Raw genomic sequence first — 12,308 nt, 5'->3', positions numbered from 1 at the left:
ATCTTCAATAAACAAGAATTTAAATGCTATATTATATACACTACAAGATTTTCTATATACTACCATGGAGACGTATTAACAATTACAGTAATTAGTCCTTTAAACACAATGTAAATCCCCATGTTTACTTCTATCCTGGAGGCAAAACTTCAACTGATGTGTGGAGATTCCTGTATAGTCAGTATTTGTGTTATGAGAACTGTTGCCTCAATTTTCTGCTGAAGTTGTAAGAATGCTTTCATGCATCCCATTTCTACATACTTCATCATCTTTTAATGCTGTACCAGAGCCTGCCTGACAATGGTATTTTGTAGGCTTTACTTTGGCAAGTGTATAAAAGCAATTCCAGCTCAGTGCATTGCTGCACATAGATGGCTCCTTGTTAAAAAAAAAAAAAAAAGGCACAAACCCCTTCACCTCTCTTCCTTTTAACAGTAATGAAAAGGCATTGAATCCTATCATAAATAAGCAAGCAGATTTGGTCTACTCTAGGTAGAGGTCTGAAAGATGCAGCTTCCTTGGCAAAATCACGAGCTGCAGCTTTTTCTTCAGAGAACCACTGAGGGTGGCTCTCTTCTCTCACTTCCAGAAGTGGTTAGTAGGTGGTGTTTTGCTGACTGACAGTTTAGCCTGAAATATCTGGATGAACATCTGCTTTTAAGAAACTCTGTCCTCCTAGACTGAAATAAGACAGCTTTTCCACAGTACGTCCAGCTGGACATTCAGAAATGATTAACATGCAAAATTTTACTCCTTAGATCCTAGAAAAATGTCTTTTTTTTTTTTTTAAATATATTTTTTTTTAATTTGTATAGAGAGAACTTGTCCTTCTAACACTGTTACAAACAGTTTCATACAAGAAATTATATAAAATACCACAGTGATGAACTCAGCAGAGACACACTCAGATCTGCTCTAAAAGTGCTGGAGTCTGCAGTGTGGATAACAATCTTTGAGATAAAACAAAGGGAAAACATTGTTTTATTTCATAGAAAAGAGAAGAAAAACAACACTACATTCCTAATACTTATGTTTATTATGAAAGTGTCTCCAAATTAAAATGGCCCACAATACTGACTGGTTCCAGATATTTTATGAGGAGTAATTATTTTCCATATTAGAAAAAAACCAAACCAACCGAGTTAAACAGAAAGTAACTCCCAAAGTTCTACACAACAGCTATATATGAAAGGACTTCTAGCTAGCACATCACTGTGTCTGGGACAGTGGAGTTCCTACACATCACTGCATTTCTGAAAGAGTTGCTCAAGCACAGGATTGTCATGAAAACACAGGCAAAATAGTGTCATCTGCCTCACCCTGACTTGCAACAGGCAGTCAATATGCACAGTACAATATAAGAGCTCATGTATAAAAGTTAAACTCCAGGACTGCAAGAAGCTGAAGCTCAACAGAAGCCAGAAAATGTGGTCTGTTGCACAAATTGTTTTAGGTTGTGTAAGACAATAATTTTTGTCTTTTGTCTGACATGTGTGATCGCTGACATATCTCCAAAACATCGTTTCATAGTTTCTTAGTTGAAATCAATTTCTAAGACTGAAAATTTTGTACAGACACACTCAAACACTGTGTTTTCATTGCAACTACAATCAGAAATCCTTACAATTTAAAGGCTATACATGTACACCACTTTTCCAAACTTCCACTAGCGCTTTTTAAAAAGAAAAGAAAAAAAAGTAAGGTTGTCTTACTGAAGTTCCCATTAGGTCTCTGTTTCAAATCAAAACCAGTCAAAAGAAGTAATACAAACCAGTTTTGCTTTATGGTTTGAAGGCAACTGTAGTCTGCAGAACACTGAATTTAGGCCTAATAGGGTCTATGTTACAGGAAGGGTAAAAAGTATTCGATAGCTCCTCTCGCACAAATGTCAGAAGAAGTAGACAATAGGAGACATACAAAAATGAGTTGTAGCAAAGAGATTAAAAAAATACCAAAGCATCAACTGTAGAAAACCAATGGTAGCCCATGTTTCTCTGAGAATACGGAAGGCTGCAGTAATGAGAAGATGAATGAAACAGGCATTAGGCTTCCTACTACTCTGCATAAAACACATGCAGTGTCTAAATCAACCAGTGTTGATCATCACTGACATTTGCTGAAGGGTAATGGCTTTCGCCGTTGTGTCCCATTCAGAACCAGAAAGTGATTTTCACCTGAAAGAGATACAGATTTAAGACAAGAATCACTTCACTGTAAGCAAAGATTTAGTGCATGTACTTGGGTCTCAGAAAAAGGATTTGGTATTGGCAATCACACAGAATGGTCACAGGCTGAGACAGGAGCATAAGAAGCTGTGACACCTGTTCCAATCCTGCTGGAATCATTAAATAAATAACACATAGAAAAAACTACAAAATGACAACAAGGAAACAACATGGGACACTTTGGTATTTTAGAACTAGCACTATTGAACATTGATCGAGATCCAAAAGACTCCAACGTCCACTCTTGTTGATCGATCAGATATTTCCACCATTTTCTGCAATGTTTGTTTTTAGTTTTTTTTTTTTTTTTTTTTTTATGAAAAAAAGAAATTATTTTGGTACAAAATATGCCAATATGGGAAACAGTAAACAAAGGGAGACCTGAATCTTATTTTACTATATTCTGGGTTGGCTAGGGAGAGAAGACAAATTCTTTCTATTTACTAATAAACTCTGTGTATAATTTCCTCATTTTTCTATTTCAACATCTCAACCACTGTGTCGTGTACTGTACTATAAAAAGGGAGCATAGAAGTTGAAGACAAATAGGCTATAGAGTACAAAGCCTCATTTCTAAAATGACTAAAATGATGATTCTACAAAAGATACGAATATACAGAACCTTTTAAGATCTTGAATTTATCATAAGCCATGTGCATCATTTCAATTTCATGGAATATGTGCGATTATTCTCTAAATACTTGATGGTCTTCAAAAGCACCTTGCAAAGCTCTTCGGCAGAGAAGCAAACAAATTCAAATAAAAAATGAAACAGTTGTATGACATTCTCTCTGCTGAGTGGAAGATGAAGCCAAAGTTTTGACATCCATTGGTTAAAGCAATGAATCAAAACACACTGTCATATATGATCACTAAAACACTTGGTCCTTCCCAGTAGAGACAGACAAAACTGTGTGAATTTTTAATTTTCATAAAAAACCTGTGGCTTGAAAGTTTAGTGATTGTTTAGCAAAGTTTAGTGAAATTCTCAATGCTTCCTTACTCTTAGCCCATTTTACCAAATGTGTAATTTGAACATCTCATCTCATCTCATCTATTTTCCTGTAGTAAGTTTATTCTAGACTGCAAAGAATGGAGTCCAAAAAGTCAGGTTTATAGGAGATAACTAAGCCACTGGGAGTCAGCTGAACCATGGTAACTGCATACATGCTTTAGCACATCATAAATGCAACTAAATTTAAACCTCAAAGGAAGAGTTTCAATCCAAGTTGCATTATTTAACAGTGGGGATACACTAAGAGCATATGTAGCCAGAAGTGGTAAATCATCTCATCTCAAGGGTTGTAGCCTTCACTATACATCTGAATCAACACTGTAGAACACAGGTGGGGAGGACCAACAGGGACCAATGGTCTCCTGCCTCTTGCACAGGAATTCTTATGGGGAACTGCTCTCTGTCCTGGTAACAACAACATTACAGTATGCTGTCCAAGTTGTGTACATTGATACTTCAGAGCAATGTTCTGTTCCCATGTAGGACAAAATATTTTTGTAACCCTCTTTGCAGAAGGGAAGTGGTCCAGGGGAGGTAGTAATTAACACCATAAAAAGAGGTGTGTTTGAACTGCTATTCTCAATTACAGTCTTAGCAGGCCAGATTTCAGAAATTATAATGTTCATTCAATATATCTCAGGATGGTTTTGTTTTATAATCTTGGCATCATCTTGACAGTAAGTATTAAACAACTACCACTTCAAATACTGTGTTTGGAATACTTTCTATTGCAATAAGTGTATTTTCATGTGTAACCTGCCCTACAGATAACTGTATTAAATCAGAGGCACAGGAGACAGATGAGAAAAATTAGAGGCAGAGAAAATTTTGAGGGGAGATGGAGATTTAAATAAGACAAGGGAGTCTTATTTATCTGTGTATCTGAACTCCCTCAGATATACTCATGGACATATGATCCATGCAGCTGCTGGATCACAAGGTTACCCAGCTTTTTCAAAAGATGCTCTGTGGGTAGTAAAACTGACAGATCTTCTTCCACGATTTACTATTTTTCAGGTTCCTTACCTTAATTGTCTACTAAATGGAGGTATTATTTTAATTCATGCTATTCTGCCCTTACTTTTAGCATATTTTTAGCAAACACACAAGGGTCCCTATGGATAATAAACGTTTCAGAAGTTTTCAAGAGTGATAAGTAGAATAGGACAAATCTCCATTTTTCAAAAGCAAGACGTGGCAACACAACTTTCTTCAATGGAATTTGTATAAAATAGAGCCTTTAAACATGTTTTACGGCATTGGAAACCATCTATATTTTGCTATTTGCATAGGTGGAAGGAATCAGAAAGATTTCCTGGCTTAGAATTCCAGCTGAACACGACACTCCAGTCCCTTTGTATATAGAAGACACACTGTTACATTTTTTTTTTTCCTGGTTTGTTCCTTCCCTTTTTTTTTTTTTTTTTAAACTTAGTTTTTTTTTTAAATATATATATAAGTCTTTGGTCTATAAGCACATTGGTTCAGTGTGCACATACACAATACTGTTGAACAGTAGGTTGCATAGAGTCTGTTACCCAAGAACCTCACCTACTTTTGGCACTGCTGTCACAAATCACAGAAAAGCATCCTGCAAGAACTGTATGATCCTTAGCATCCTACATCAAACTTTGATCTAGAGACTGGAAGAAGCGTGTATATAATGTTTAAAAATATGTTCATTTTGGGTGTTACTTTGTCTTCTTTGAGACACAGTTTGTAAATGTTGAATGAAAAAGGAGTGCAAAATTATTTTACAGATACCCTTAATTTTATTTGGAGAGGTCATGAAATACTGCTGAGTGTTCAAAGTTTGCTGTGAATTATGTTAAGTGAAATTTGCTCAAGTTTTCATGCATTTAAAATAAACTACTTGTAGTAATGTATGACATCCTGCCTCCTCCCTCTTCACCCTACCAAGAAAGTGGTAATAATTTTAAGAATGATACCTAGAGTAAACTTTTCATTTGCTGTTTTTTCCCTTACATCCCTGCTCTCATCCATCTGAGCGTGCAAGAACAGTTTCAGGAGTGAGGTCTGGATTCACAATGGTGCACTTCAACAAACATCTTTCAGCCTGGAATCTCTGCAAAAAGCTAACATCTGTAGAGGTCAAAAATTGCAAGGAAAAAAAAAAAGTGAGAATGAGTTTATCCTGTTGATATCAATGCGTTTGGGTATTTGCACAACAAATCAAGTCTACTTCTAATGCAATTAACCACCAAATTGCATTTTAAATTATGCTAAAATAATATTCAAAGATTACCACAGTATTTTTCCCTGAATTTCTAATTGACCACATTACCTACTATTTAAAATATCAATCCAGTGTTTTAAAACTTTCTGTTGGAGGAACGGCCAATGTGATTTGATAGGCATTTTCAAAATCAGCACTTTAAAACACAAAGATTGCAAAAATATCTGAAGCAGATCTAGAATCTATAAAGCTATGTTCTATCTTACTGTAAGTAACAAATCAAGCAACTATTGCTTATATCAGACTCAGCAAAAGCAACAGGGATGGACAGAAGAGATCTGAACATGATGTTCTCCACCACTGAGAATCCCAAGAGATAAAGTTTGAGAATGGATATTCCCTTTTGTCCATAAGTTCCCAAAAGAATGCAAAATAAATAATATTTCAAAGACAATACAAGTGAAAATACTGCTCCCACTGTGTCAGTTACATACACATACAGCATGCCTACGTATACAGAATGGTGTGTTGTCTTCATTCACAAACAGGAAATATGGCAGTGTGCTATCAGAATGCTTTTGATACTCCTAATTTTTTCTGATGCCAAGATACATGAATAAACCGCATTCACAACTTATAATTTACTTCCAGTAGCAAACAGTTCATTCTGTTCATGTCTCATGATTGAACTCAAAGATTAATGCTCCTCTGAGCAAGTGCCACCAGTAAGATACCCATTTGTCCCATTGGCACCACTGGTCCCATTAGTGGTGATAGTGCTGTGTGGGGTCTTTGAACGAGGTACTGATTCTTCCTCATCTGAGCTTGACTCAATGTCACTTCGATCATCCTTTGCTACCTGTAGAATTTGGAAAAGAAGCAAGCAGTTGGTGACTGTAAGGAAACAACTGAGCTTTTTGGTTAGAGAGAAGCAAGAAAATTCAAACATTTTTCAATTTGAGCTTTGAAGGCAATCTCAACTCTGGCACGCTTCTCTGCCTTTGCCTGCCTGTATTCGCTTCATACACAGATGCCTGTACACACATATACCATGTGCAAAGGCAGGTTGAGAACTTCACACTGGTGCACTGAAGGTGAGGGTACAGCACTTGAGGCAAAGGGTTGTTCACAGACTAAAGTAATCAACAATCCAAGCTCCCAAGTTCGATCTAGCTGCAGTCTCTCTGCCCTCCTACCACAAATTTATTTCCTGTGCTTCCTTGGGGTGCTTCACTTTGACCTGATAATTCAAAATATTCAACCCAACTTCTTCCCCCTCACCTCCCAGCTCATTCTGTAGAGGCCTCATGGCTCCAGGGAACAGTGATAAGGGCTGGCAGGAGGAGACAGAAGTACTGGCTGAAACGTAACTCACCGTACCAGGTAACTCCAGTCTCTGACTTCAGGCAAGTGGTGAGAATGGGGCTTGGGAACTGTGGACATAGTCCACTTCAGTCCCTGTTACCAGAACCACAAACGTAATTGAGCAGTTCAACTGTTTGCCCCATTGTGTCACTGAAAAGCTGTTTCAGAAACAGACTGACCTTAATTGCTAGAGATTTTCTGCTAATTTCCAGCTGCCAGTTTATATCCATTTACTGGGTAAATGCTGTTTGTTAGGTTAAGGAGTCTGCTCTCCTCCTTTAAAGGGCTCTTTGAAGGTCATAGAGGAAGATCACTAAGTTGGAGAGCTGAGTCCCTTCAGAATCCCTAAGGTGACTTTGCTTCACCCCATTCAGTCAGGTGCACCCCAAACAAGTAAAAATATGAGGAAGCCAACAACGGGCAGGTTAAGGAGAGCAAACAAGGGCAACAGAAAAGAAAATCCTTCAAAGAAAAGGCCCTGTCTGCCCTGGTTTTTATGGGATGCTTTTTCCCAGGGAGGTAACAATGGCAATGCCAACATGTAGGATCACAGGATAACTCAGGTCAGAACAGACCTCAGGAAGTATATGCCCAACCTCCTACTCAAAGTAGGAGCAGCTGTGGAGGCAGGTAAGGTCACCCAGAGCTCTAATCAGTCTGATCTTGTAAATCTCCAACACTGGTAAGAGTGCATCAGATGATATAAAAAAGAGCATCAACAGAAAGAGGTCTAACCTGCACACAGCTTTAAAGATGCAGCTTTCCATGCCTGCTTCTACCGCTGTTTGTATAGCTGAGCCTCCTAATTCGTTCAGAATCTATCCATGCTGTGCTGGTTGCCACATCAGCAATTACAATTGACTTTACTATAGCAAATGGACATAAAGGCAAAACACATGGCAAGTCTTTTTCCCAAAGAAATAAAAACAATTAAAGAACAGGGCCACTGCATGTAATTTTTTTCTTACAGTAATCCTCCTCTACTCCAGAAAGCCCTCATGACAATTCTGCTCTCTAACTCTTGCCTCAGAAACATCCATTTGCCTTTGGGGCTCCCAATGTTGTTATCATTCTTGCAATGTCATAACACCTGAGTGACACTATTCTGCTTGGGAGAAAAGAAAGACACAGTTCCCATATACCTCCTAATAAGTAAAGTTTTTAATGTCAATGTCTAGCAAGCCTGCAGTTCTGACACCCACGAAACTGGACTTCAGCTGAGGTCAGAAATTTGATTCCATACTTACACAGCTTCAATTAACAGCTTACTTCAGTCTCTTTTATATAAAGGAACTTTTATATTAAAGCTGTTGGCGATACAGAAATACACTTAAAATTATACTTTTATCAGACAGAAGAGAATGGGCACAGCACTGGGTATTGAGTACCTGTGATCAATGTGAGGGCAGACCAGATGATTGAAAAATTCTGCGTCATCTTAAATTCTCTTAATATATTAGATTCACTGCCAATTCTTCTGTTAAGGTCCTGCCCCAAAGCAAAACAATCAAAAGAAGATTCTATGCTGCAGCCACTTCTGTTAAATATGTGATCCACTCTCTTTATTTTTATAAGGGTCTTCGCACTTAAAACGTGATATGAATGCAACACATACTGCAGTACTTAAACCTCTTTGTTTATCCCCAAAAGAACCCACTGGAGTAATTTCTATAGAAGGACTCTAGAAAATATATATCTAGGTTTACAAAACTCCTAAGCATAACAGCAAGTAAGAAACAGATTATCAGGATTAGTTACAAATTTAATGATAATAAAGTGCTTTATCAGCTGAGCTGTTCCAAAGGTGGGTACTAGTAATACAAAAATAAAACAATAATTAAGAATGAATATCTACTGTAAGGTATCTGTTATGTGTTATAAAACTGTTTATTTTACTGCAGAAACGGAAAGAACGGGTTTGTAAGTGAGAAAGTTAGTTAAGATCTGAAGGAAGAAGAATCCTCCATGTATGTTGCACATACGCAACTTTAACCTGGTCACTGTCTTCTTGCGTCTAACTCTGCTCTCCTTTGAACTACAAGGTAAAGGACTCATGCTCTCAAGTATGCTTCCTGAACGGTGACAGAGCAGATGCATATCCTGCTGATATTTATGTGCAAAAAATGTTGAAACATAACAGCACCCCAAAACTACAGATAGAAGTGGGTTTGAATTGTGTTAGACAATGCATAGGCAAGAATTAAAAATGGCCTTTAAAGATAGCCTTCATTTAAACATATAAACACAAACAGTGGGTAAAAATACCAAGCACAAATGATAATTAAAAAAAATCCACACAAACACCAGTATTGCACAGAATAAATCTTTTGCATAGTAAATTTAAAGAAACTTACATGCAAGGGATTCCACTTCCCAGCCTTCCAGCACAGCACAAGGGAAAGGATAAACAACCAGAGTAAGAGAGAGTATGAAGCACTCTTTGAAATCACTGGTGTAATTCAGACAGGACAGCTGAGGCTAAATAATTGCTAAAAGCAGAGGAGACTGAAGTGTGGCTTCCAGGCAAAATACAGTTCATGAATGCACTGTCTTTCATACAGAGAGAGTGGCAAATTCTGGGCTCTTTCCAGTGCAAGGCTGAGCTCTCCAGCACATTCGTAGAAAGCAGTTTTCTGCAGAATAATCCCATTCACTTCGGGGGTGGTCACACATCTAAAACTTCTACTCGTGTGCTCTACTCTTGAACGGCAAAATACCCTGTACTTTACATGATCTGTAAGCATTGGTTCTATCATCTAAACAAGAGTGTCCTATCTGCACAGCAAGTGCAATGGGGCTAGCATTTCTGTGAATTATATCTTCCTGTCAGATATAACAAGAGCAGCGAGACACTAAATTTTATCCCAAATGGTCTTGCTGTGGGAATCCTAGAAAGAAAGTACATAGACCTTCGCAGAACCTCATTAATACCAAAACACAAAAGAGGCTGTGATTTCTAAATTTGCCACTAGCAAAGGCAGTGGAATTTCAATTCGTATTATTATCACTATCAGTAGCAGTTGGGAAATGAACACTTTGCTAACAACAACTATAAAGAAGAAAAACAGAAAGCATTTTGCCTTTTTTTTTTTTTTTTAATCCAAATTCCCTAATGTGGTTTGGTTCAGTGTACCACATTATAAAAAAAAAAAAAAGTGTGGAAGCACATATAAGTACAATCACTATAAAGAGTATATTAACTTATCTGACATTTGTTAGAAGGAGTGGAAAAATGTTTCTATGAAAGGAAAGAAGAGTTTACATAAAACAACATATGTTTTCAGTAACATGTTATGGATTATAAAGAAAAAGCAACCAAAAAGTCAGTGGTCCTATACTAATATTGAAAAAGTTCAAATCCTAAACATGAAACAGAACCAAGCTGTCTTACCTTGCCCTTTGAAATAGCTTTGTAGGCTGCCTTTATGATTAGGTAGGACCAAAAACAATGCAGAATTTGGAGAATCACAAGCAGCACATTGAAGACCCACAAGGCAGGAAAATTGCCCAGAGCTTCATACAGTTCAAACAATGTTGTATTTAATATCCTAGAAGAGAAAGGAACAGAAAAATAGTAACACTTTCTTTAAGCCAACAATCTAAAAGAAGTCTTTTTTAAATCAAGATGACAAATATTCGATTAGATGGGATCCACACGGATAGCTGCTTCTCAGAGTAATAGTGACTCGGACTGAATCACACACATGTCTCCAGAGAGAAACAACTTCATTTTATAAACATCACATATAGAAAACAAAGACCCTCAGTGTGTATTTCTTCTCTTCTTTTATAAAGCTAGCAGGTGTTGGTTGTCTGAAATAACTCATTCCCTGATTAATAACAAAGATTACTTTATTCCATTTTCTTAAGTCAAGTCTTCCCATGTCAACTGCCTCCAGTAGGGGCTTTGGTGCCCTCATATTTGTGCAGGGTAAGAGCATGTATGAGGACTATTATACTACAGTGCAACCCCCATGCCGTATCATGTTCTTCGAACCATGTTCCCAGGCTGTGACAGTGACCTGCAACCTCTTCCACATCACGTGAGACAAACCTGTACCAAGAGCTGGGCAACGCTCCATAGGTACTCCCATCTGAAGCCCTCTCTCCAAGCCAGCGGGTTTGTTTCAGTGTACAAAGCTATGGATGTCTTTGCCCTCTTGGTATCAGCAATGCAAGTCATGTACTATGTGGAACTGAAAACAGTCTGAGACAATTCAATTAGAGAGAGACTTCAGCAGAATGTGAAACAATGGCACATGCATGTCAGGATTCAGTCTCTTACGGGGTTTTCTAAGAATGGGAGTGGTCTTTGGCTGAGTGTCCCAACATAAACTCTTATTTAGTGGAAACCTCAGCACCAGCAGGAATCCAAAGTCAAAATAATCAAGGAGTCAGCAGATTTTACCCTAGGTCTTGAACATCCTGGGTGCCTGCACTAACTGCTAAGGTAGTGGGTAGCTCTAGCGGCCACTTTTTGCACAAAATCCAATTTGCACACCACTTATGTATAAGCAAGAGTGAGGTTTAGCAGTTACATAAAGGACAGGTGGACAACAGGGATACTTGGGGGTAGCAAGGGTGGGAGACCTTATTGCAGCCTTTCAATACTTCAAGGGGGCTTATAAGAAAGATGAGGCCAAACTTTTTAGCAAGACCTGTTGTGACAGGGCAAAGGTTAATTGTTTTATAGTAAAAGAAGGTAGATTTAGATGAGATGTAAGGAAGAAATATTTTACTGTGAGGGTGATGAAACACCCTCATAGTAAAATCTACCCAAGGATGGGTAGATGTCCCATTCTTGTAAACATCCAAGGTTGCATGGGGCTCTGAGCAACCTGATCTGGTGGAAGATGTCACTGTTCACTGCAGGGGGGGGTTGCACTAGATGACCTTTCAAAGTCCCTTCCAACCCAAACCATTATATATCATTCTATAGTTCTATGAAATTTGGGAAGTTCTAGACATTTGAACCAAGTTTTTGAGAATCAACATTTTGGATGTAGGCAGGAACAGTGATGTTACAGTATGGCTTCTGAGGCTCTGTGAATACAGAACTAATTATTCTGCCCAAATACTCTGCTGTAACAGATGAATTCAGTCTGGACTTCAGCAAACAGCCTGGGAACAGATAGTGGACAACAGACGGTAGAGACAATGGCATTTTTGGAAACAATAATCTATGAATGCCTGTTAATTAGAGGGAGAAAAAGAAGGCAATATAAGGATTTGTCAATCTCCATCCATTTTCCCTGCTGGTGTAAAATTTAATTGGAGTCCATTGGCTTATTATTTTTTTTAATTAACTATCATGTGGTAGCCACTAGATGGCACATTTAATCAAGCAAACAACTGCACAGCTCTTGGGTAGCACCAGCTTTGTCTGAAGGTAGGAGACGGAGGTCCTGTAAGGGCTTCAGAACAGCACAGCTCTCATTTGAGAAGTTAGACTCTGGGCTCAGCTGTTTAATAAGCAATCACATTTGCCACAGTCCTTTCCAACAAC

General features: G+C 38.0%; 1 protein-coding gene across 4 annotated transcripts in view; it reads right to left on the bottom strand.

The window, feature by feature from the left end:
• Window positions 1-1,017: 1,017 nt before the first annotated feature.
• CERS6 (ceramide synthase 6) overlaps window positions 1,018-12,308 on the bottom strand; it is a 122,204-nt gene continuing 110,913 nt past the window's right edge. The window contains exons 9-12 of one of the 4 annotated variants that reach the window (XR_006164569.1): window positions 10,194-10,350; window positions 9,157-9,180; window positions 5,190-6,296; window positions 1,018-2,174 (exon numbers count right to left, since the gene is read on the bottom strand). Coding sequence is in view for 3 of the 4 variants with exons in the window: in XM_042784306.1 (XP_042640240.1) it covers window positions 6,135-6,296; window positions 9,157-9,180; window positions 10,194-10,350 (343 nt within the window). In the remaining variant the exon portion in view is untranslated. Of the gene's footprint in view, window positions 6,297-8,190; window positions 8,291-9,156; window positions 9,181-10,193; window positions 10,351-12,308 lie in introns of all 4 variants that reach the window. The other 3 variants (XM_042784308.1, XM_042784306.1, XM_042784307.1) reach the window with 3 other exon arrangements.

The sequence above is a fragment of the Tyto alba genome, unplaced genomic scaffold (genome assembly GCF_018691265.1).
Source record: "Tyto alba isolate M040663 unplaced genomic scaffold, T.alba_DEE_v4.0 Super-Scaffold_7, whole genome shotgun sequence".
NCBI classification, from domain to species: Eukaryota; Metazoa; Chordata; class Aves; order Strigiformes; family Tytonidae; genus Tyto; species Tyto alba.
This window is presented reverse-complemented; position numbering and strand designations above follow the sequence as displayed.